Source organism: Sinocyclocheilus rhinocerous, unplaced genomic scaffold (genome assembly GCF_001515625.1).
Source record: "Sinocyclocheilus rhinocerous isolate Xijiao unplaced genomic scaffold, SAMN03320098_v1.1 scaffold72, whole genome shotgun sequence".
NCBI lineage: Eukaryota > Metazoa > Chordata > Actinopteri > Cypriniformes > Cyprinidae > Sinocyclocheilus > Sinocyclocheilus rhinocerous.
In genome coordinates, this window is record NW_015628351.1 from 2,707,808 (window position 1) to 2,735,580 (window position 27,773).

General features: G+C 35.9%; 1 protein-coding gene across 1 annotated transcript in view; it reads left to right on the forward strand.

The window, feature by feature from the left end:
• Positions 1 to 27,773, forward strand: part of LOC107737672 (ephrin type-B receptor 2-like) — a 75,190-nt gene that overhangs the window by 2,817 nt on the left and 44,600 nt on the right. The window contains exons 2-3 of the mRNA XM_016549262.1: positions 10,524 to 10,588; positions 10,899 to 11,583. Of these exons, the coding sequence (XP_016404748.1) occupies positions 10,524 to 10,588; positions 10,899 to 11,583 (750 nt within the window). The remainder of the gene's footprint in view (positions 1 to 10,523; positions 10,589 to 10,898; positions 11,584 to 27,773) is intronic.

Below are 27,773 nucleotides of genomic sequence, written 5' to 3' on the forward strand. Positions count from 1 at the left end.
CACAGAGCCGTTGTTCACCGACAAGCTGCGCAAAACATGCGCAAAATATGATCGTGGTTTTGCGCAGCTTGTCAGTGAACAACGGCTCTGTGTAGTTAATGCTGCTCCATGTGAAAGCCCGCAGGTGATGGAGATTTACCGCTGATTAAAGAACCGGCTTTACTGACAAGATGCGCGTTAAACGTCGCATGCGATTTATCGTGCAGCCCTAACTTTTTTGCTTCAAATCAAAGAGTGTACTGTTATGATTCACATCATAGCTGGTAGGCTTGTTTATGACTTATAGAGATTTAATGAAGATGTTTTTAAAATCCCTTTTGGAAAAAAGAATGTCGAAAATGTCAGGGTGATACAACTGTCCTGGTATCATAATGAAGAAAAATGCCAAATTAACTGAATGAAAACCTTAAGGGTTTGGCAAAAGTTTTAATAATGCACATTAAACGCATTAAGTTTTTTCTCTTCTTTGCCGTGGACTTTTTAATTTGACATTAGGCCAAGTAAGCCTAACACTGATAAATTGAGTCCAGTAGTTTCTTGTGCTTATCTGATGATGATTTATTTGAGCATTTGGCCTTTTCTGCATTATTGTGTTGTTGTTCATTTGATGAAGATTTATTTGAGCACATGGCATTATTGTGTTTGTGCTTATTTGATTAAGATATATTGGATCATATGGTACATTAAGCATTTCACACCAGTCAGATCTGCATGCCACCAAGCTGGAAAGATGTTCATCTTGCTACTAGTACAGAAAAAGAAAATCTTTTTATGCCAGTCCATACACAGAATGGATGTATAAGTGCAATGTAGTTCTGCCCCTGTATCTGTAGCCTGGCTCATTCACTATACTCACAGGTGTCTAATGGACTGCATGCTAAATTGATATTTTCTCTCTTGAAAACGAATCTGTATATAAATTATAGTCATTGACCTAGAAGCTTTACATTCCGATGTGAACTTAGTGAAAAGAAAAGAGAAATCCCTGAGCTAAAAAATCTCTATTCAGAGTGATTAAAAATCAGATGAAAAGTTAATTTGCTCCCATAGCCTGAAGCTGCTAATTTACTCTTATATCCACCAAGGATCTGATTTGCAAATGGATTGTTGTTGAGTGATCGTCAGTCTTCAGTCAAAACCTTCTCAACCGGAACCATTTGGAATACATTTTAACCATGTTCTGTATTTGTGGGTATTAGATTTAAGATGATAGATATTCATCTACTCGAGTAATCTTTTTAAATTGAGAGAATTTGCCTCAGGACGTGGCTTCCGTGTTCCATGTATAATTTTGATCTGTGTAAGCTTCATTATGTGTTCTTCCTTATTTTCAGGTATTGAATGTCTCGAAGCAAGCAAAAATGATTATGAATGGACATCCCAGATAATAAGCCGATATTGCATAATCATAATCCTCAATAGTAACAGACGCAGGCACAGTTAATACACAGAGGTTTTGCCGTCAGAGCAGAAGCGCTCTTATTCAGAGAGCTGACATAAAATATTGAAATTCAAAAAGCTCATGACCTACTTCTCTACTATCCTTGCTTTTCAAACTATGATTATCTGAAAACACAAGGGTACATGTTTTGGTTTAATATCATTTGATTACTCGGTAGTTAGTCTTTTTGATGATCAATGGAAAACATGTCTGCATAATCATAGTCTTGTGATGCTTCTTATAACGTCCACCTCCTCATACATTAGTCATGCAGACTGAATTTGCATTCAGTGTATTCAGTGCATTCAAGTAGATTATTTTTAAGGTAATGTATTTTCCATTAGTAATTCATGAATGTACTTTTTCTGCATCTCCATTTGGGCTAATTTCTGCACCTTTGACTTAACCAATAAATGTCTTAAGCGAATATACACTACTGTTCAAAAGGTTGGGGTCAGTAAGAATGTTTTTTTAAAGAAATTAACACTTTTATTCAGCAAGGATGCATCAAATTGAGACATTTGTAAAGTTACAAATTCGGTTCTTTTGAACTTTCTATTCATCAAAGAATCCTGAAAAAAGTGTATCAATAGTGTGAGAAAATATTACAGAGCCCAAAAAGCTCGAAACGTGATTGGGTTTGGCCTGTAAATAAAACTCGCAGTTGGCCTGTTACTGCAAAATTGCGTGGTCTGGATTGAATGAATTATAATCTGACCCTCACTGATGTAATTGACGTGAGCGATTCAATGGAAAGACTAAACGTCTACTAAAACATCTATCACAACCTCTGTGAACCTCTGAGGTTTTTATTTTTCCAGAACTGTGCGACAACAAATGGGTGTAATATTCAATGAATCAACAAGTCTCCAAAAAGAAAACATCCAGATCAAAATCACAGAAAGACAGAGACGGACTCATCTCGATTGACACAATGAATGTTTGTCACAAATAATCCCATTGTTGCAGAGATAAAAATCAATAATGCGAAATATGCTTCAATGGCCTATATATATTCCCAGTACACCCACCATTCGGCAGGTGTGGTTAATTTTGGCCTCTGAATGTGACTGGTTTGTCTGCTTTAGGGCGCTTTCTCGGCTCCTGGCCCACATTGCCATAGAGATGAGAGTTGTAAATTGGGAAAGCAGGGGATTAGTAGAGTAGGCTGCTCCACTGACCCACTGCTCATTCAGCGCCATCACATTTGGCACCTGTCTGCAAATGTTAGACAGTCACATAGCAGAGATATGCAGGAGTTTATATGCAAAACGTCCCCCTGACGTCCGCTCAGAGTTCTGACATAACAGTGAGACAAATCTCTTGTTGGACTGCAGCGAATACTTTACTGCCACTGTACCACAGACATGTTCCATCGATAGCTTTTGTAGGTCAGTAAATCCCAATTCTGTATCCAACAAATGATTTATGAGGAAAATGCTTGTTTGATTTCTTAAAGGGATAGTTCATCCCCCCCCAAAATAAATATTTTGTCATTGTTTACTTGCGTCATGTCATTCCAAATGATTTTTTCTCCTGTGTGCAACACAGAAGTCAAAAAGTCAAAATGTTTTTTCTTTGTCCATAAAATTAAAGTCACTGGTGTCAAATGTTGTTTTGTCCCCGTATAAACAATTGGAAAGTTCTTCAAAATACAGTGTTATTATTGTTTCAGTAACTGAAACTACTGAAAATATTTTTTGGTAATTAAATATAAATAATAAAATGTAAAAAGTAATTAAAATAAAAAAATAAAAATAGCAAAATAGAACAAATATTAGATTAAAATTCAGAATTGTAGCATTATCAACTAATTAAAATATAGAAGTACTAACATTTCTAAAATTAAAACTGAAATAAAAATTAATAGCAATAAGCTATATAGAAATATTAAAAAAACTAAAAGAAATCACAAAAGCACATATACACAAACAATATTAGTAAAACATAAATTTAAATAGAAACTGAAAATGTAAAGAATAAAATAAGGCTAAAATAACAGTCAGAAAATATTATTTTATATTCCACAGAAGAAACCACATGAGGTTGAGTGTATGATGACAGAGAGTTTATTTTTGGCTGAGCTGTCGCTTTAAGTTTACTGTGAAACTACAAAACCATTTCCTTCTTTCTATATGTCAGACTTGTCATCAGTTGCAGACTGGTGCTATTGTTCTTTTGAAGATGGATTGTGAATTTACACACTCAGACACATTGCGGCAGTCCCCGTGGTCTAGTGAATGTTTTAGCATCCCACTCACAGGTTGACTGACAGATCTGGAGCACAGAGGATCAATGCACTCTGTCCAGTTTTTGGATGCAGAATTCTGAGCATGTCCTCACACTAGTTCACACGTTCACAATGTGTCATAGCTGCTCACTGTTGGACATGGAAGCTATTGATCAGTTTAGAATATCTATTACAATCAGCGCTGTTTGAATCCATCATGTACTGGAGACATGCTGTTTCAGTTGCATAATCATGTTTACGGTTACATTTTTTTTTTCCTTTTTACATTACAGCAACATCACTCAAGCTATGTACATGAACTAGACGAGTTTGGTCAGATGTTCTTGCTTTAATGAGATGCCATCTGTGCAAAGATTTCACATGATCAATATCACATTTATTTGATTAGTGATCAAGCTAGAAGTGTATTCATTTCATTTTTTCTTTTATATCCAGGATAAGATTAGATTTTGAATCTCAGATTATCATACTTTTGGATCCTAATGTATGTCAGTAACATAAGCAGTATATAATATCAGTGTTGCGTGTGTTTATGTGTGCATGTGTTGGCAATATTTGATATAATGGAATATAGGGATCTTCATAGTTTGTGAGGGTTTGTGTGTCATGTATGATCAAAGCTTAATTTATTAACGCTACATTAATTTTTCAGTATGTTTCAAGGGCATTGTTTGTGCTTCTTCCATCTGAATAAAACAGACAAGAAGACCAGCATTGGAGATCAGGACAATAAAAAGCATTATGAAATGAGAATGTACTATATATCAAGGCTCTAGAATAAGAAAAAGAAAAGAAGTTTAAGAATATTTCTGCCTGTTTGAGGGGAAAAGATTGAAATGTTCTGCTGATTGTGTTAATAACGTAACCAAAATAAATCACAGTTGATTCATCTTTACAAATGGACCTCATATGTGACCCTGGACCACAAAACCAGTCTTAAGTCGCTGGGGTATATTTGTAGCAATAGCCAAAAATACATTGTATGGGTCAAAATTATCGATTTTTCTTTTATGCCAAAAAAATGAAGTTCTTAGCAATGCATATTACGAATCAAAATTGTGTATATATATATATATATATACAATTTTGATTCGTAATATGCATTGCTAAGAACTTCATTTGGACAACTTTAAAGGTGATTTTCTTAAGATATAGATTTTTTTTTTTTTGCACCCTCAGATTCCAGTTTTTCAAATAGTTTTATCTCAGCCAAATATTGTCCAATCCTAACAAACCATACATCAATGGAAGTTTTGTAATCAATTTAAAAAAATTGACCCTTTATGACTTTTTATGGTTATGGTTATGGTTTTGTGTTCCTGGGTCACATATTGCAAACAATAACCAATTATGGTTTTGTTGTATTAGAATGATGATTCATAAAATCATGATTCATGGATAAATTTAAATTCACAGCATTTACGTTAAATGTGTTTATTTAGACTTTAGTAAATACACTGATGTCTACATCTATCTCAAATATAGTCTACATTACATTCACGGTTCCTGGTTCATTTTAAATTGGAGATAAACAAAAAATGATTCTTGATTCAGTGAGAAATTTGTTTGATTCATTGGCTGAGTGAGTGATTCAAACTTCTAAATGTGCGGTCACATTTACAATTGTTCAGTGGAATTTTGACAGGCAAAATCCACTCATTTCAATAAGAATCTTCACAATCTGGAGTTTCCTGTGAGGGCAAAAGATTTTCCCACGCAGATTCTGCATCGGGTTCAAGATTGTCATGCGAATTCGCCATGTTGACCAACAGAAAGCTGTTTGGTTTGAAATGATTTCTGTGTGAACGATGCTTTATGCATCACCTCTATTGACAATGGACCTTTTTTGGCTGCGAAAATTTCACAAATGCGATTCCACGTTAGCTCGCTGAAACGGTTTTGTTCAACAGAAAGTTGCTTGGTTTGAAAGTGACTTGAAACCACATACTGACGCACACAAAGCCTTCCTGCCTAGTTTTTTAATTATTATTATTTCCACTAGGGGTGTAACGGTTCACAAAATTCACGGTTCGGTTCAATACGACACATTGGTGTCACGGTTCGGTTCGGTACGGTACGTTCGGTACGGGGGTAATTGGTTACGTCGCAATGTTGGAAATATTTCTGTTTTAAACCATGATGGCGAGCCAATTTATATCACACACAAGCAATGTGCAAACTTTGCGTTAGAGTTATGCCGGTGAACGTCTTAATCTCAGTCAATTCACAATACAGAAATTGAAAGTAAAAACGTAATGACGGAGCTTTCGGCATCTGATGCCGCATATTCTCTCAGAGACGACGAGAGATGAATCTACTTCAACATATGCTGATAACGGTATATAGCTAACTGTTTTAATTTATTCCCTTAATATTTCTAATATTACATAGTGGAAAAAAACTGAGAAGAAACATATTTCATGTTAAACAGGTTGTTTTTGAAAGTCGGTGCTTGAAATAAAAACTTATTATTTAATTGATTTTTATTGATGACTGCAGTGTTAATATTTTAATTGTAGCCCTATAAATCATTGTATAATAGACCTGTATTAAAATACCTTTTAAAAAACATTTTAATTGAGGAGTAAATATATAGCCTAATCTTTTGTTATCCTCGCAGCACGTCAGTTATTTGGTAATTATTGCGGGGCAAATTAATTGTAATTTTAATTTAATAGGCCTAATAAAAGTAACTTCATAATAGTAGTAATAATAATAATAGGCCTAATAAAAACAAGAATTTAACAGGTCTACATTAATTGGAAATGCCAAATATCTTAATATTGCCAACAATTGATGTTTTTGACAATATCTCTGACTATCGTCGATACAAGATCATCGTCTTTCGACGCACCCCAACAAGGGGAGGTTATCGCGGGGTCATTCGCTATTCCACTGGGCAGACCGCACGTTGCCTGTTACGTCGTTTGGGCTGCCTTGTTGAGCGCAGTGGCACTGAGAACATCATATTTCACACACTTTAAGCTGTTTTATTTTCCAAACGTAATAGGATTAGTCCAACGAATCGAATCGTTCGGTTTGTAATGCGCACCGAACCAAAAGCCTCGTACCGAACGGTTCAATACGAATATGTGTATCGTTACACCCCTAATTTCCACGTCTTTTTTAGTTGTCTTTTTTTAGTTGCAGCCTGAAGCCCTGCATATAATTAAATTCTAGATGTGTCTCATCAATCTCATATGTCCCGTAGCATGGAAAGGAGCAGTGCAGCCATAAAAAAACATTAAGTGTAGCTCATACAGTAGATTCTCAAGAGCACCATCACAAGAGCAAATTAGACTTCAAGTATTCAGCTTCTCAGCCACAAAGTGGTGTTTACAGAGCCAGTTTAGATTTGTTACCAATAGTGTTTACCAGTTTCTCCACTTAAAGTTTCACTGTTGATATTTTCTCACTCGTAGTCACATCAAGAGGGAGGATTCTATGTTTATCACGTTAGTGCATTTGACAGACAAATCAACATTCCTTAATCCTCCCTGCTTGCTATGATGTTGTGCCATTATATGGGTATTTTGAGATTTATTCATCTGCATTTAAATGCCATGCTATGATACAGATAAAATTACACATAGCATGATAACATGATGTCCCAAAGAGAGTGATTTGGTATGAGGATGATGAGGTTCTGTGGATTTGGGGTGCGTGCTTGTGTTCACCGCATCGGCAAACTGGGCGATGAAATGAATAAATAAAAAAATGTGGGACTGAAAGTTGTGCCTTGGCACGCTGACCTAAAATCCAGTGAAGACTCGCCATGTTTCCCGTGGGATTAATCCAGTGTGGCATACAGAGTGTAGCGCAGCCTGTAAGGATTATATGTACTGGACTTGGGCTCCCGCTGCCCTACTTTTCATTAAAATATAGAGAGAGAGAGGTTGCATGAATGCCTGGACAGATGGAGAGGGGGTTTGATTAAACAGTGCACCAAGTAGTGAGAAATGCTACAACTTTCTCTTTCAACGCACAGACAGTTGTAAATGTTCTGATTTTCATTATATTGTTGCATGGATGTTTTATTTGAATGCATGAGGCTGTATTAGTAATCGTGTTTTGTGCTTTTTTGTTTGACCCATGGGCTTATGAAGTCTAAGAGGATTGTTTGTTTCCTCTTGTATTTTCCTCCCGGCCTCATCATATTCTCACATTCACAGCACTAAACACAGCGATGGTGCTGTTCCTGAGAGAAATATCTTTGGTTGCCCCTGAGCTGCAGAAGCTGCTGAAATATGAATGAGACACTTAATGGCTGAGGCTGTATCGAGCCAGTGTTTACAGGGATCCCAGGATTTTGTGTCACGGGGCTTCTGGCTTTGATCTCAGGAAGTCCTCTTGCCACATGTCCCGATTCATAAATGCCACGGGGAGTCTGTGTGTCACACTGGATGTGTTTATGTTGCCTTGACTGAGGCCCTTATGCCCTGGCAGGACCCCATATGTGATCATCCCTCAAGACATGAAAAATGCTCAGTCACGTTTCTTATATACATGAAAATAAACAGCTATACACTGTACTACAGCTTTGGACAGATGGTAGTACTCTAATTTTTCTAAATATTTGGGGAAAAAAGTTTCTATCTCCATTCTGAATATTTCACGCTATTGGTTTATGGGATTTTCAGATTAAGACCATATACAAATCTAAATTTGGGAAGTTTTGTGACTTTTATTTGGAGTTTGTTCACTTTGAGGCTGTCTATAAGTGTGCTCCTTAACACTGGAAAAAAATAAAACATTTTAGTAGATATACAGATTTAAATTTTCTGGAAAAACTGACCAGAAATACTGATGAATCATCCTGCACTGCCACTGCATCAAATTTTTTTTTGTCCTTCAGGAATGAGAATGTCCCACAACCTGCCTCCAACTAGCATATAGTATGTATTTATTTCAATTTACGTGGTGGGATTTTTGAAATGGCCTTAAACAATTATTAAACAAATACCGGACACCCTTAACATCTCAGTCACAGTCCAAAATGTTCATTCATCAAGTGCCAAATCTGATTAAAAATCGCAGTCATTGGCAAGTGCCTAATGTTTACTTTTTATGAATTTGAACAAATCATGGTCGTGAAAAACCGTTATGGCTTATCAAATCACAAAGGCTGTGATGTAATTAAATATCTGATACGCTGCGAGTTGCATAGCTCAGTGTGGCGCTGTGTTCTTTTGCACACAAGCAGCTCATGATTCACTGTTTTCAGTGTCTCGGAATGGCTCAGTTCAGAGTAAATGCCGCTCAACATGAACTCCATCTGTGAGTTTGGGACGCATATAATGTGCATATGAAAACGCAACACACATCAACCATCTTTCTAAATTTGTAATGAGAATTTTTTTGTAAATCTATTAAAGGGATAGTTCACCCAAAATGAAAATTAGCTCATAATTTACTCACCCTCAAGACATCTTAGGTGTAGCTATATGACTTTCTTCTTTCAGACGAATCCAATCAGAGTTATATTTTAAAACGTCCTAGCTCGTCCAAGCTTTATAATGGCAGTGGGTGGGTGTTATTTTGTGACTACACCCACATCCTACGTCATCCGCCTGGAATGGCGTTCTCTTGTGAATGCGCGTATGTCAGTTAGCAGAAGTTATTACTGTTTATAACATTTTAAATATGGATATTTTTCTTACAAAAACGCATTGATTCGCTACAGGAGGCCTTTATTCACCCCTCCGGAGCCATGTGAAGCACTTTATTGGACTTCTTTTGGACTATTGGAAAAGACAGGATGTTTTTAAATATAACTCTGATTGTATTAGTCTGAAAAAAGACTCATAGACTCAAAAGTAAATCATAGGGTAATTTTTTTGGGGGGGAGAACTATCATTTTAAATCTTTGGGATAAAATACATAAACATTGAGAAAACTTTGCTTTTCAAGAAATTATTATTATTTTTTAATTATTTTTCCATTAATATTGGGAAATATATTGGTGGATATTGGATATTTAATTGTGTATTTTCATTTCCCTTATTTTTATGTTTAGACTAAGATAAAAAGATAAAGTTAATCTTTAAAAAACACTCATAATTAAATAACACTTAAATGTAATCTGCCCATTTTAAAATTAATAGATTTCATACTGTACATTATAATGTTAAGATGCCTAAATGCACTTAGGTTTTCATATTTATTTATTTTGACAAACTCTTTTAGAATTTTATATTGGCCGCAAGGTGAAAAAATCAGCTGCTTTGTGGTTTCAGCCAGACTTTTAATATCAATGCATTCCTAATTTGTTCATTTGTATTTTGTTTCCTTAGGCCAGCTTCAAAGCACTACAACAAATCTTTTGCACTAAAACCCTCTCTAGAGTCTCATTATGCTGATTCTGGCTGTATGCAGAAACCAGTTGTACCTGGCTAAATAATTGAAAATGTCAGATCAGAGACATGTTTCTGAACTATTTTGTACAATTTGCCATATTGAATAGAAAGGCACCCTCTGTCACCTGGGCCAATTACGCACTAGATGTGAAGGGAAGCAGATGTTAGAACATGGTGTGATCTATCACCTGTGATGGATAACACTTCCAATCTAGTAATGGCCATTTGTAACATTTGATTAACAATAAGAGTCAAAAATAGCGAGCTATTACCGCTGTGAAATGGGCAACTGTTATTCTGCATCTCGGTGTGAGTCATCCTTCATTTAACATTCAGAAAAGCTATCCATTATGCATCATAATTACTTATAAGAGACTTAAAGAACAATGACCTCACAAATGCTCAAACGTGCAGTAAAAGGCTCTTAGCGGCAGCATTTTAAACTTACAGGTTTTTGACATGCATCTCTTTTCAGATGTGTTGATGGACTCCACGACGGCAACGGCAGAGCTTGGCTGGACGATATATCCATCACTGGGGGTGAGCCTCATTGAAATAATTTAGATGATCAGACCTAGCATAAATGAATAATTCAGCGCACAAATTCAGCGTGACTCATGTGGTGCAGAAATAGAAGTTGAATGAATTCCAAATTAGATTATTTTTAATGCAATCCATGCCGTTTATCTCATTTCTGCACATTTTTACCTTAGATGTCATAATGTGTCTGTAATGGTGCGAAACCACGAACGAATGTCCCATAAATATGCAAATAGCATGAAAAACAAGTTTTTACTATTATAAGCACACGTTGCTTATTCAAATGTTATTATCTGTGCTTCGGTCCCAGTGGGAAGAGGTGAGTGGCTACGACGAGAAGATGAACACCATCCGCACCTACCAGGTGTGCAACGTCTTCAACGCCAACCAGAACAACTGGGTGCGCACCAAATACATCCAGCGGCAAGGAGCCCAACGGATCCACGTGGAGATGAAGTTCTCCGTGCGAGACTGCAGCAGCATCCCGAACGTCACCGGCTCTTGCAAGGAGACTTTTAATCTGTACTACTTCGAGTCAGACAAGGACATAGCCACCAAGGTGTATCCCGCCTGGATGGAGAACCCTTGGATCAAGGTGGATACCATTGCGGCCGATGAGAGTTTCTCCCAGGTGGACCTGGGCGGCCGTGTGATGAAGATCAACACGGAAGTACGCAGCTTCGGACCGGTGTCCCATAAAGGCTTCTGCTTGGCCTTCCAGGATTACGGAGCATGCATGTCGCTCATCGCCGTGAAGGTTTTCTATCGCAAATGCCCCCGAGTTATTCGGAATGGGGCCATCTTTGAGGAGACCTTGTCAGGTGCGGAGAGCACCTCTCTGGTGTCTGCCCGGGGCAGTTGTGTACCTAATGGAGAGGAAGTGGATGTTCCCATTAAACTGTACTGCAATGGAGATGGGGAGTGGCTGGTACCTATCGGGCGCTGTGTGTGCAAGGCCGGGTATGAGTCTGTGGACAACGGGACTGTGTGTAGAGGTGAGTTTTGTTTCTTATTCAATGCTGATTACTGAGTATTTGAATACTGTGTTATTTGTTCACCCTCGTGATATTCCAAACCCACATTTCTGTTATTTTTTAGGGTTTTCCTTTTAAGATCAACAGGCTGTCAAATTCCAAAAAGGACAAAAAGCGTATGGCCCCTATGATGCATTTTGGATGTCAATAACATCAAAATTCTGATAGTTCTACCATAGGCGTCCTATTTGAGAGCTGCGGTTAAAGATCAAAAGTGTATATAAAGACAATGTATATAAAGTTTGCATTGTGTGGCTTTAGGGGCTTATTGCACAAAAATATTCTGAAAGAAGTAGTTAGGAAATGTCTTAAATTAAATTCTAATAAGTTCATAAGAATGTCATTAAAATAAAATAAAAAATTCTTGATGACAGAAAATATTGTTATAATTCTGATTAACTGGCATGATGGAAGTTCAGCACTTGGTTTTGCATTTTTAAAAATATATTATTTTCAGGAATTTTTGTTCAAACTAAAAGTGATAGTTCACCCAAAAATTCTGTCATTAATTACTCACCCTCATGTCGTTCCAAACCTGCAAGACATTGTTCAAGCGAAACAATGTCCTCACTACATTTCTGTGCCTTGACCATGGTAGTACCCTTGCTGTCTACTGAGGGTCAGAAAGCTCTCGGATTTCATGAAAAATATCTTAATTTCTGTTCTGAAGATGAACGAAGGTCTTACGGGTTTGGAAAGACATGAGGTTGAGTAATTAATGACAGAATTATTGGGTAAACTATACCTTTAATTTTTAATAAGTTTTAATAAAGATAATAATAAGGAAAAATAAAACATTCTTAAAAAATGTTATATTCCTAACTTAGTTTTAATTTATGCTAACTTATTCTTACCAGAAAATGTAAAAGTTGATTCGGTTAGTAGTTTTGTTAATCCGTCTCAGAAGATATGAAATATTGAGTCGTACAGATTTTATAGAGCTTTATAGTACATTATAGTTCCTTTTTGGATCTAGACAGCAGCACATGATCGCTATCTTTAAAAGCTATTTTTGTGTCTAATGAAGATAGTATCAAAATGAGAGTCTGAAACCACATTAAGCCGAGTAATTAATAATTGAATATCAATTTCATTTTTGGATGAACTTCTTTAAAGTCTGCCAATCTCATCCTTGTCTGGTCTGGTTTGGTTTTAATGGCACACTAAAAAGTGAAACTGTTGTTGTTACTTAGGGAGCAATTTCCAGCAGATCTGACCCTACGAAAGGACGTTCGTAGGTGTAACTGGATGTTGTCAGAATGATTTAGACGTTACCACATGAAGCACATTTTTAGGTAGCCTGACAAAACATTTTTTACAGTGCCGGATGCCAGCAATGATAAATAAATAATGAATAGCCTCAGCTTCAGCCTCAGATTTCTGTACAATGAAAAAGAGATACATTGCCAAATTAGGAAAATGCCTGCATGCAGATTTACACTCATTTTACGCAATGACAGAAAAGGGCGACTTAATGTCCTTCCTGAATGCACACACACGTATGTTACAGAGTCTTACTATTGAGAGCTGCCCTACAGGTACAAAACATTCACTGACCTTATCGTTGTGAAAGCCAGTTGAAAGACATCGGGCCATTGTGTCCTCCAGCCTGTGTCTGTCCATGTGCAGTGGTTTTCTTACAGTGTTATTTCAAACGAAATGTGCACACGCGCATGTACACAAGCACTGACCCTTAAAACTGTTTTTATAACATGAGATTTTGCCGTTATTCTTGCATTACTCGACAAGGAAGTAGCTCTCTTGTGTCTGAGAACAAGGGAGCCGTAATGAATAGAAATCCTCCAGTCAGTTGTAACGCTGCATTGATAGGTTGGAATGAATAGAGGGATTTGGGTAGAAAAAGGTGTTTTTTTTTTCGCCCTCGCTCAGCACTCGGCAGATATGATTACATTCAAGGAGAGCAGGGCGGTGATGAGGGAACGATTTTGGCACGGTTCTCCTGGGTACTGTTGACAGAATCTAAATTACTAATATCCCCCCATCTGGAGCAGCTGATGGATGGAAATCGGCAATATCCTGGGCGAGCACAAGGCAGACCGTCTCTTTTATTTCCCCTGGTGTTAATCCTCCTCGCTGCCACCACTTTAATGACACTCCTAATTGACTAATTTGGAGTGCGCAGGGGGAGCTGGGTGGACGCTTTGACGCTGCTCTCCCTGGCGAGTCCATTCAGAAATCAAGCACAACTATAATGAATCCCTCTGTGGTTGTTAACCAAGGGCTGCATGTAGACAAATGGATTTATGAGTTCCATTTTCTGTCTCTAAAGGAAATATGCAGTAGCAGTACTCATTAAAGCCAAGTAGAGACATAATGGTCTAATTGATAGCGAGCTTGACGTGTAATTCTCTTATACTGTAATGTAACCGGAACAATGGCACAGCACTGCATGCTTCAGGTCAATGCAACTTCAAAAGCCCTACGTGAGTGGTTTCATCTCAGTGGCTGTGTGTTTTTAAAGCCTTCCAGTGCTCAACAATAAGGATTTTGTCTGCTGGCTTAGTTGGACTAAGTTGCCAATATTTCAAATGGCTCCACCTCATAAAATGATAACTTTTAATTATATTTTTTAATAATTGGTTTTGTTTTGTTTTCTTAATAAAATAAATAAATAAAAACAAATGCATCTTTATTACAATAAAGTATTTTCTTTTGACTTTTGTTAGTTAAGCCATTAGTTAAAAATTGAAATAAATTTTTTTCTATTAGATAAATAATGAACATATTTTATTAAATATTTTATTATTAGTTTATTGCATTTGTTAAATTTGCAATATTTGTTTTGCAAAAAAATAAATAAATACATTTTAAATAAACTTGAAATAATCAATTTGTTGTTTGCTTTGTTTTGACTTATATCTAATGCTGGCCCCAATATATAAAATGACTCTAATGTGTTTTTATTTTATTTTATTTGTTTAAATAAAATGTGTTAATGAAGTTAACACATTTTAATTACATAAAATACATTTGTATGGAATATAATTTTTAAAAATATATTTAAATTATATATATATATTTTTTTTTTAAAGTATAATAACTTTTTTTTTTTTTTACATATTTTTAATTTTTAATATTTTATATTTTTTTATTAAATGCATTCATTTATTATTTTTATATGTGTCAAAATATATATTTATTTAAATAAAGGTTTTTTTTAACTACAAAAAGCAACAACATTCAGTAGTTTATTAGGTTTTCAAGCAGGAGTAGATAAATTATACTGACCCAAAACTCTCTCATGCTGGCCCTGGGCCATCGGTCCGTTCTTATTGTTGAGCCCTGTCAAATATTTAGCCTATTGAAACATGACTAACCATCCTTATGAAAGGAAGTACGGGAACAGCTTGTGAAATAGCATTTATATGTGTCTTGTGCCAGGAACGCCTCTCCTCTCCATAGCCAAGAGCTGAAACTCACCCACACCTCAAGTAATTATAGTGGTAGCACTAATTCAGTTAATCCAGCTGACATTCTGACCCTCTCTGTTCTTCTCTGGAGATCTTCTTCAGTCCTCTCGCCATTATTCATATGTGGTTTGTGATGGATATTATTGACTGGCTTTCTAGATTGCATTTCATAAGTAATTACATAGACCTTAAAGTACAGTCTCTGCTTGTTTTAACGTTTAATGATTATAAATGGCTAAATTCAGCCGGACGGTGTTGGCCGCAGATGAATTACCTCTACTGTATGGAGCTGGACTGTGGCCAATCCCTCAAGCCAAACCCGCCTGGGTCTCCAAACAAGATGAATGTCGGCTGATTTTGCTTATATTGTGTTATGGCCAATCAATACATTCCTCCACAGACAGCTGCAATGTGCATTTGTTTTAGTATGTTGACCTTTCAATTAGAAGTAATGGTTTTGTTATCTTGTTATCTTTTAAATATGATATTTTATTATCTAGGGAGTATGTTAGGCCTAAACCTCAGTTTTTTATTTGTTAGAGTAAGCTCAAAGCTAAAAGCTTACAGTAGGTTTTCAAGCAGGAGTAGATAAATTAATATAAATTATACTGACCCAAAACTCTCTCATGCTGGCCCTGGGCCATCGGTCCGTTCTTATTGTTGAGCCCTGTCAAATATTTAGCCTATTGAAACATGACTAACCATCCTTATGAAAGGAAGTACGGGAACAGCTTGTGAAATAGCATTTATATGTGTCTTGTGCCAGGAACGCCTCTCCTCTCCATAGCCAAGAGCTGAAACTCACCCACACCTCAAGTAATTATAGTGGTAGCACTAATTCAGTTAATCCAGCTGACATTCTGACCCTCTCTGTTCTTCTCTGGAGATCTTCTTCAGTCCTCTCGCCATTATTCATATGTGGTTTGTGATGGATATTATTGACTGGCTTTCTAGATTGCATTTCATAAGTAATTACATAGACCTTAAAGTACAGTCTCTGCTTGTTTTAACGTTTAATGATTATAAATGGCTAAATTCAGCCGGACGGTGTTGGCCGCAGATGAATTACCTCTACTGTATGGAGCTGGACTGTGGCCAATCCCTCAAGCCAAACCCGCCTGGGTCTCCAAACAAGATGAATGTCGGCTGATTTTGCTTATATTGTGTTATGGCCAATCAATACATTCCTCCACAGACAGCTGCAATGTGCATTTGTTTTAGTATGTTGACCTTTCAATTAGAAGTAATGGTTTTGTTATCTTGTTATCTTTTAAATATGATATTTTATTATCTAGGGAGTATGTTAGGCCTAAACCTCAGTTTTTTATTTGTTAGAGTAAGCTCAAAGCTAAAAGCTTACAGTAAATCAAGGTTGTGTATTCTTAATTATGTAAATACAATGTATCTGAAGTGTTACATTCGCTAAATCCAGTAATAAGTGTCCGCTGGAATGTTGCATCTGTCTTTTAATCTTTCACAGTCACTGTTGAGGGCCACTCAGTGACCTTTGTGCAATGCTGCCGCTGTTTAAAAGCTCTAGTTTCATGTATTTACTCTGGATAATGTGTTCAGATGGGCACTATAGATCATAATGTACCAACACTCTCTGTTTTCAGCACGTTGGGGTCACAATGTCTGTCTGTTCCTCAATTTTACTTCATCCTTCATGACTGTAGATATTTTTCCTGACATATAGAGAGCCATGGCTGGGTATAAACATAGATTTTCTGACTAATTGAGAGTATTCTGACTTGGACACAAATGAGTCTTATGAGCTAGTTCTTTCTAATGAATTAAAACATACCGTGTTGGCTCTCATAAGACGGTTCTGGCCTGGGTAAAGAATCAGGCTCTTTGTAGATAATCAGCAGTATACATCGAGTAATCTTTATTTGAGCAATGATCGGCATTATTTGTGTGATCTGATTCATTAGGAAGCCTGTCAAACATTGTCTGATTACTGGACTAAATTAGGGTTGTGCCGATAGACAATAGTATTGTGTATCGACGATTGTCAGAGATATCGCCTGGGGCTAGTAATACTATCAGGCTAGTAATACCATCTAATTAATATTAGGGCTTATTTGTCCCATCATTTCTTTTTACGTGTTTTTACAGTGTTGCGAGTTATAACCAATCACACATGATTCCGTTGACTTTATGAATGCAATGACCAATCAGAGGTGTTCAGATTAGTCAATGCTGGAGTTTTGTTGTTGAGTGCGCGCTTGCTGACTGAATTTCTGCTCTCTCGCGAATTCTGTCATCATAAACAAGTGCAGATGTACGTGCAAAGTAAGTAGAAGAGATAGCTTCACTGATTATAATGGGAGTGTTTTTTTAAAGTGCATAAACTCATGCTAGACTGAAGTCAGTGATGATGTTCTTTGATAATGTAAATGTTCTTTGCTCGTTTTCTGTAGTTGCTGTTTGAATATGAGGAAATGTAAGCATTGTAATTAGTAACTTAAAATTTTTCTATTAAATTGTTATCATGTTAAATACAAATAAACTAACATTAGGCTGCTTTTAGCCTTACCCTGGAGTTGGTTCACTCTCTGGCTATGAAATTAAATTATTAAATAAATTAGCACAATAATATCGTGTATCAGTGATCTCACAGGCTGATGATAGGACAATGTGACTTTGGAGCATATCGCCCAACACTAGACTAAGTTATCTTTCGCATCTGATACTGTCAAAAACACAAAAGGTTTACATATAAACACAGTTGGTTATGTCTAAAGTGAAAGTAAACAGCTAAGAGAAAAACAGATGTGTGCCTGTATATTAGATGCGTTCAGGTCTTAGTGACAGCAGACTAATAGTACTTAACATGCTGCCGCTTGTCATTAAATGGGTAGTTCACCCAAAAATGAGAATTCCCCATTGACTTTGATAGAAGGGGAAAAAGTACTATGGAAGTCACTTGGGGACCAGCAACTATTTAGTTACCCACATTCTTCAAAATAACTTGTTCAACAGAAGACAGAAACACAATCAGGTTTAAAACAACTTGAGAGTGAGTAAATGACAGCATTTTAATTTTTGCACAATTTTCAGCAGTTCAGACTTGAGTAAAGAGAGAACTGCACTTAACCTTTTCACTGTCATTTATTTTTCATAGTTAGATATCATGATGTATCATTATAGGATTGTCTAGCCCACATATCAACTATTGCAGAATTGCTGTATTGTGATATTATCGGTATCATGAGCCATGTATCGTAACATGAGGTACCCTGTGATTCCCTCCTCTACTCATTTTAGTACTTTAACAACTTGGACATATTTTATTTTAGTTATTTGCCAAGGCAACATTTCTAATTTGCATTTAATTTTTTTTTCATCTAATATTTTTGTTTTATTTCATTATTATTTTCATCTAAAAATATATTTAAATGTTTTAGCAAGACTGAATCAAAATGAGGATATCATTATGGATACCCAGCCCAACAGTACAATAGATCACTTGGGCTTCTTCAATGTCATCACATTGGAAATGGTTCTAGAATATCAGGCATATGACACAATCACCATGGCACAGGGTATTGTATATGTCTGGATGTAATTATATATGGCAGTGAGAATGCACTTTGGATGTGGGGTCTGGAAAGTCCCTAGATGAACCGTGTTATTCGGCATGGCAGTAAAGAAGGGTGCTGGAGCTTGTCTCCTGAACTGACTTTATCAGGTACAGCTCTCTAATCCAATCTCAGCAGCACATTGCTGCAGGGAGGTTGTCTGCTACCTTATTTGTTCCTGTGACACAGGATGTATTTCAATTTGTTTCACCGCAGCACTGGACGTAAAGAAACTGCAGTCAAGCTATAAGGAAACCAAATCAGATTGGTATTTGTCCATGCAGAGGAAAACCGCACACATACAATATCTGCATATTTTATTTGCACACTGACAGATGCTATAGATGTGCCTCTTGCCCTTGGGCTGCAGGGTTATGTTACAATCCCTAGATATTAAATCAAAAGCTTTAGCCTTAAAAAATATATCTCATACTTCTGAAGAAGGGTAAGTGGTCATGCAAGGCCAGGCCATTAATCCACAGCTTTTGTTTTCTGTCATGTCCAGTAGTGGATTATTGAGGATTTGTTTGGATTGCTTCCTCATTCTGTATCTCACAAAACATGGATATTACTTCACTGACATTTTTGTTTAGCTACGAATGCAGATGATGATAATAGGATGTTTTTATTGTGTGGTGAGATATTTTCATGCCATTTTTGCTTGTTGTGATCGACACTGCAGCTGCTGTAATGCAGAAGTTTCACTAGCAACTGACTTGTAACTAGAGCTGGATGAATAGTTATTCAAATGATGATGATTGTTATTGATTGTTCTACTAGGCCAGACTTGTATCAGCTCTTTGATCTTTCTCTTTGCTGTGAAAAACCTCCATGTGTCACGATCCACTCTAATATTCAATTTGTTATACAGTGTTTATACACACTAAAAAAAAATCTGTAAAAATAGGGCACAATATACTGTGTAATTTGAAGGAATTTTTCCATATTTATTTATTACAGGTGTTTTACCAGTATTTTGAATTTAACACTTCATTGCATTGTGTTTTAGAGTTAACAGAAATGTCCATACAATTTATGGATAATGTCGTGTGTATTGAGCTGCCAGTACTTTTTATGTTATTTTACGGATTTATTTTTTACAGTGTATGTAAGGAATTGTTGCCGACGGGCCATTGAATTATTAGAATATAATGCACACCCGAGGTGTCGTGACCATTACAGTCAATTATTCCACTTATACTACCATCACCACACCTCAAGACATTGTTCAGATGTTGTATTTCAAGACATTTGGCAGTTTTTGTCCTTAAACGTTCTTGTGTAGGATTAATTTCTTACGCATCTCATCCCACGCTTCCGTTGCTAATTCCAAAACAACATTTTAGACATAGTAACGGAGGCTTGAACCATTGATAGCAGACTAATGCCGTTATTAATGGAGTTATGAGAGAGAGAGATTAAGCATGTGTGAATCACCTGAGTCTGTTTGTTTCTCAACAGAGTTCGGCAGCAGCATTTTTGCTAATAGTGAATTTTTTAGTTTATATGCTTCAAGAACAGTGCCGTTATTACCTACCTAGATAGTGAGAAATGACATGTAGCATAAACTATTTGTGACCCTGAAACCACAAAACCAGTCATAAGGGTCAATTTTTCGAAATTGTGATTAATAAATGAATAAATAAGCTTTCCATTGATGTATGGTTTGTTAGGATAGGACAATATTTGGCCGAGATACAACTATTTGAAAATCTGGAATCTGAGGGTGCAAAAAAATCAAAATATTGAGAAAATCGCCTTTAAAGTTGTCCAAATGAAGTTCTTAGCAATGCATATTACTAATCAAAAATTAAGTTTTAATATATTTACAGTAGGAAATTTACAAAATATCTTCATGGAACATGATCTTTACTTAATATCCTAATGATTTTTGGCATAAAAGAAAAATCAATAATTTTGACCCATACAATGTATTTTTGGCTATTGCTACAAATATACCCCAGCGACTTAAGACTGGTTTTGTGGTCCAGGGTCATATTTTATTTACTGATAAAATCATCAGAGCAGCACTGACAACACGTTTCTGTGCGTGTGTGTTTATACCATGTGTGTGTACGCACACGCATAGTACAAACATGGGAGATTGTATGGGAGAGATAGAGGGAGAAAGAGAGTATGTGCTTTCCGTACATAATAAAACGTAATTTTGTTGTGAAAACATGGAAATAATTTGTAATTTTTATTCTATTGTTTACTATATTTATTTGATGGTCAGTGTCATTGTGGGTTTTGGTTCTTTTGCTGTTGTAAGCTGTAAGGACCTTTGAAATAACTGAAATCATTTGGCGAAGTGATATGGCCATGTAATACGTTCAAGACCTGCCTGGAACTACTTTAGCTGTGCATTTCCCAGAAGTAATTGCACACCTTACAACGTTCAGATTCCAGCATTTAACAGCCTTGTAAAATGTATGTAAACCATGAATTTCAAGGCTTGACACATGCATTCTGACTATGTTTAAGTAATGCTTACACTGTTATGTTCTATCTGAAAGTGCTGCAATTATCTGTGGTTGCAGGTAATAATGAAGCGTAATTTACATGACTTCACAACCTGTGTGAAGGCCTTCTAGTATATGGCACTTACCATAAATATATTACAAAATGGTTAAACAAAACATTTTCTTCTTTTATTTCAGCAAATGGAAGTTAAATCAACCTCAGGAGGTCAAATTGAATAACATAGGAGCTGATTTGTTTTTTAATTGTATTTGTAATTTTTGTAAAAAAAAAAAAAAAAAAACATCCTGGTACCAAAAATACTTATCTAAATTCTGTTTAAAACCCTTATTTGTGGGGATTAATATTATTTAAATAATAGTAATTTTACTAATATTTTGTCCATGTATTATGATAAAAATAAGACAATAATGATAATATTAATAATAAGTATTATTTTTATATCTTATAAACAACAACAGCAACAACAACAACAATAATAATAATAGTAATAACAATAATAATAGTAGGTAACTGGGTTTTAAAATTAGTACAAATTTAATCTGTTGCTCTAAGATGGAGCGAGCCAAAGTCATGATTTTAAGTGGAGAAATTTAATATTTTTAATGGTTAATTAATTTTAAGGTAAATTAAATTGGATAGTAGTTTTTCAAACATTTAACAGGGGGTAAAGACACAATTTACCCGTCTGTATAACTGGCTGTAATGTGGAGGTTGTGGACTCCTACAAATATCTGGGGGTCTACATTGACAATAAGCTTAACTGGACTAAAAACATGGAGGCAATATACAGGAAGGGACAAAGTCAACTGTATTTTCTGCGGAGACTTAAGTCCTTCAATGTATGTAGTAAAATGCTTAATATGTTTTATCAGTCTGTGGTTGCCAGTTCTCTGTTTTACGCTGTGGTGTGTTGGGGCACTGGTATGAAAGGGGGTGATGCTAAACGGCTGAATAAACTCATCAAAAAAGCGAGTTCTGTCATTGGACTGGATCTGGTCCCTCTGGAGGTGGTTGCTGAGAAGAGAATGATGCACAAATTGCTAGTCATTATGGATAACACCACTCACCCTCTAAATGACATGCTTGTTGCATTAAGGAGTAATTTTAGTTGGAGACTGATCTTGCCTCGGTGCAATAGTGAACGGTATAGAAGGTCTTTTGTACCTACTGCAGTTAGACTGTATAACACATCTCTCGGATGCAGAGGCACCTTTGAACTTCTAGTGAGCTAGATAGTTAAATTTATTTTATATCTTTACCTGTATACCTTATTTTATCCTAAAATCTGAAGGGAAATTACCTGTTTTACCTGTATTTATTATTTATTTTTATCTATTGTATTTATTTTGTGTTGTATGGTTTATGTTTTGGCTGCTCATGCAAACCAATTTCCCTGGGGGGATTAATAAAGTTTATCCTATCCTATCCTAATGATCAACTGCTGTGTTCCAAAACACAACTACCAGCTAAAGCTGTATTCTTTTAAATGTTGGTTTAACTTCTTGAGAATGTATAATACATCTTTTTTTTTGTGCCATAATAAACATTACCATTATGATTATCTTCAGACATTTCAAATGGTGTGGCAACTGCAAAAACCCAAAATCCTAGCCATAGGTAATTCATGATCAGGTAGTCCAAACCCAGTGAGACGCAAACCAAATGCTCTCTGTAAGCGGCTGAATTCTGCTACTAGGTCTAATCAGTAATTTGTAACAGCTGGCACTGGGGAGGAAATCGACTAACTAATCGAAAAGTGTATATTTATCTGTATTTGTCTATATTCGGATTATAAGTAGTTCTTTAGCAATCCACAATTTTATATCAAATCGGCATCGTTTTATGGGGATTTTGGATCTAACAAGACGCCGACAAGCGGAACCATTGCGTTCTACCAAAACACCCGGAATTTATTTCGGATACACAGGAAGTCAGGGAGTTTTTTTTTCCCTGTAGAAGCGCTTTTAGCCATAGATATTTATTTTTATCTTTTGTATTTATTTTGTGTTGTATGGTTTACTGTATGTTTTGGCTGCTCATGCAAACCAATTTCCCTGGGGGGATTAATAAAGTTTATCCTATCCTATCCTATCCTAATAGGTCACAAAAATCAAATCCATGTATTTGTGCCTTTTTAAGTAAAAAAAATTTTTTTTAAATTAAATATCATGGGACATTGCAGTGTACATATTTGTGAAAAGTGCAATATACAGTACCTTCTCAAAATGTTATGGTTGACTTAAAATTTACTGAAAGGGATTTAGTACAAACCTGTCTTTTAGTCTGTTTCTGTTCATTTATTATTATTTTAACAACCTTTGCCTAGACATGTGGAAATCAACAGCGCTGTCTTGAATAATGTTTCAGAGTTTATAACATAATCATTCCAAATATACAGTATCTGGGCTTATTGGGTTTATAAATGTTGTAAGATTTTTATGATGCAACTGACTGAAAATGCTTTGTGTCTTGCCATTTTTCCTTGTAGTGTATATGTCACTCTCTTGTTGATCATTAGCTTATGTCAGCATTCAGTGTGGTTTGTTTAAAGGCTTTCAGGGCAGTGCTTTGCGTGTATTGGACTGTGCATTGAAGCACACTGTTTTTCAGCTGACCTTTGTGTCTAAAGATGTTAGGCTTACGATAAGGGCAAGTCAGAGTTTTAGCTCTCCGAGTGTGTTGTTTGCTGAATCAAAGTCAAAACGTTGTCATAAAAAATGTAATTTTTTGACAGCAGCTTTTTTATGGTGTATACCATTCGGTACAAATACTAAACTTACCGTTAAAAGCGAGTACAAATTGTCCACAATCAGTTCCTGTTCCTTCTGAGAGACATGAAAACCTGCATGGAGATAAAAGATGAGGCCTCAGTGGAGCACGGGGTTAATCAATGCTGAGAGCTGGATGTCCACACCGGAGCTGCCTGGCCCTCGTCTCTTTGATGGGAAGCAGGTGTCCTGTTGTCATCGATGAGGGGCTCATTGATCAAAGGCCCTTCAGGAGTCCAGTGCTCATCCATCAGACTCCAGCGGCCAGGCAATGTCACGGAAACGAGGACTGTCAGTGCCTCTCCTCCTCGCACATCACCATGAAAGAAAACGCTTCACTGGCCAGGCAAAAAAAGTCAACTAGGAGGGCTTTTTTTGTTCTCTTTTTATGTAGGCCCATACACAGAACTCATTTCTTTTACCACAGTATGCTACTCGTATGGTTAGGGTTGCACGATATATGAAATAAATTCCATATCACAATTTGCCATTAGTGCAATGTCAAATTTCGCAGGTTATGATTTAATTAAATAAATGTTCTTTAACATTTTTAGAGTTAAGTGTAGATCATGAGACAGCGTTTTCAGTGTAATTTACTGTGAATCAAGCCATTCTGAGACAAATATCATATGTGACCCTGGACCACAAAACCAGTCATAAGGGTCAATTTTTTCAAATACATCACTGAATAAATAAGCTTTCCATTGATGTATGGTTTGTTAGGATAGGACAATATATGGTTGAGATTAGGGCTGCACGATAAATCGCATGCGATATTTAACGCGCATCTTGTCAGAAAAGCCGGTTCTGTAATCAGCGGTAAATCTCCATCACGTGCATGCTTTCACATTGAGCAGCATTAACTACACAGAGCTGTTGTTCACTGACAAGCTGCGCAAAACCACGTTCATAATCGCGTGATTTTTTGCGCAGCTTGTCGGTGAACAACGGCTCTGTGTAGTTAATGCTGCTCAATGTGAAAGCATGCACGTGATGGAGATTTACCGCTGATTACAGAAGCGGCTTTACTGACAAGATGCGCAGATATCGCATGCGATTTATCGTGCAGCCCTACTTGCAACCTACAAAAATAAATGCTTGACAGTTTATTGATTGAAAATGTAGAAATTAAGATGTAAATATTAGTATTATTTCATAGTAAAATAACTTTAGACTTTTTTACTTGAGTTTTTTATAGTATTATTGCAATATATTTATGATTTTCTTTAATATTTCTATTTCCTTTTAATATTTTTTTATTTACTTTATTTAGATAGGACAGTGTAATGACAGGAAGCGAAGTGGGAGAGAGAGAGGGGACGGGATCGGGAATGGTCCACAAGCCGGGATTCGAACTCGGAACATCCGTAGCGCCATGGTTCTGTATGTGGGCACGCTGCCCACAAGGCTATCAGTGCCAACTAATGGAAAGATTTTTTTTTAGTTCTGAACTAAAGTTTTCCCCCATTATTATTTTAGTAAAAAAAATTTTTTTTGTATTTTTTTCCCTATGTACATACACTCCCCAACAAAACCATCACAGTATTTCCAGACAAAGTTATTCAAGTCATATGGTGAAAATTCCTGTATTTTTCATATTGCAGTATATATTTCAGAAAATCAAAATAACGCGATGTCAGTTTTGTTCTAAATTGTGCAACCCTAAGAATGGTGATTATACATGTGGGCAAGATTACGATGTGCTGCACGGTGTCACAGATGTAATTTGGAAAAGTCAAAGGCCTCCTGCGTATCAAACCACAGCTAATTGACCTACATGGGGACATAAATGGTGCTTAAAACAGGCTGGCCTTCGTCGTTTCTGTTCACACATTGGCACACCTGCTTAAATGAGTGACAAAAGGCCCGTGCGGGGGGCACAGAGAAATAGGGCATATGAGGTCTCTGTTGTGTAGCTGTGAAATGGGGCTGAATCCCAAACTCAGCCAACGGTCGCCTGATTGGAACGGGCTGCTGTTGAAATGGGATTTTATCCATTTTTCTTCTTTCTTTTTCGTCTGTCTTCTCAACCAGCAAATTCCAAAAAAAGGATTTATTGTAGCTTACTGAACCTATTTAGTAAAGACGTTAGCATTAAAAATGAGCCTTATGTAGTTGTCATTTGTATGTGGGTGGTTGACATTTAGGGATGATTATTTAGGGAGGGAATGTAGAGAACAAGACAAGAAAATTATATAGTTTGAACATACCCGCGGCTAGTTAGAAAAGTGTGATAATTGGACTTTTTCATTTTTTTAAACTAACATGGCTTGTTTTAACAGCAGGACATTATAACAATTAACTTTTTGAAAGACATACAGAAAGAAACCACTAATATATTACTGTTATATTGTCCGTGTTCTAAAGTCTGCTTTAAGGTCATAATGGCTTACAAAATGTAGGAAGCAACTATTGAAAACCCATATTAGTTCTCCATCAATTTCAATATTGAGGGCACACATATGGCCGTTATGGCCCTAATAATTGACATGCACCAGAAGGTATATTGCAACATGTGTTTCCTACAGTTAGCATACCTAGCATACTTGTAGCATACACAATGACACATAGCAACAGTGCTTTTAAGATAACGTTGACCAAAAACATGAATGCATGTTCGTGCGTGAAGACTGACCATAGATCTGTAGCTCTAAAAATAGACCATGTCATGAAAAAGTTACAAGGCAAAAGTCTCCTCCTCGCTTCCAATGTCCTTCAGAGATGTTATCTGTTCTTCCTGGCTAAGCAAGGACTGCTTCACCATAAAAAGAAATATATACAGATCACAAAAATATGGTGTCACATAGACTTGTGCCGGTATTCGGTAATGCGATATATCCCGGTAATGAATATGCACGATATTGTTATCGTGGGCACTTCTAAATACCGTGAATAATTATATATTACAAATTATTCAGAATTTTGAATGCATTTTAAGAATACTTTTCTCATCAACTGGTCAAAATGCACAACACCGCCGTATGCTGCATGAAAGATGCGTGCGCACTCTGACCTAAACAAGCACGGACGAGAAGCGCATGGCGTTATTTTTGTTATAAGAAAAAAAGTTATTAAACCTGTTATACTGTATTATGACAGCACTTTTTTTTCAAACTAAATTTCAATATCGTGATAATACCGTATACCGTGACAAAAGCATTAGCAATTAATCGCAACATGAAAATTTGATACCGGCATATCCCTAGTGTCACATCACATTTTATTTGGTATTTTTGGGCTAAATCATTTTAACCTAACATAGGTATACTATACATAATCCTCAATAATGTTATGCCTTTGCAAATGATTTTATCCAAAGCAACTTGCATTGCATTCAAGGTATACATTCAGTCAACATCAGTCGTTTTATTCATAGTATGTTTATTCATGGTATGTTTCTACGCATAAATTAAGACAAGGATTAGGATTCAACATTATTATTATTATTATTATTAATCATTTGTAATTAATATATATTTTTAAATATTGTATATTTAAATATTTTGTAATTAAAATATTATTGTTATTATTAGGATTATTATAAAATTTATGTTGCTAAGTATTTAATTGTAAAATATTAACACCAACAACAAAAATAATAATGGTAATAATAATAAATATAATAATAATTATTATTATTAATTGTTTTTGTTTTAGAATTAAATATTTGGCATTAATTATTTGTTATTATTATTATTATTATTATTTTGTTTTTATAAATATATTTAGAATATTATTGTTATTATTAGGGATGTAACGATTCACTCAACTCACGATTCGATTCGATTCACGATTTAGATTTCTCGATTCGATTCACGATTATTATTATTATTTTTTTAACAAAATGAGATTTAAGACAAATTATAAATTAAATGTGTCCTTTT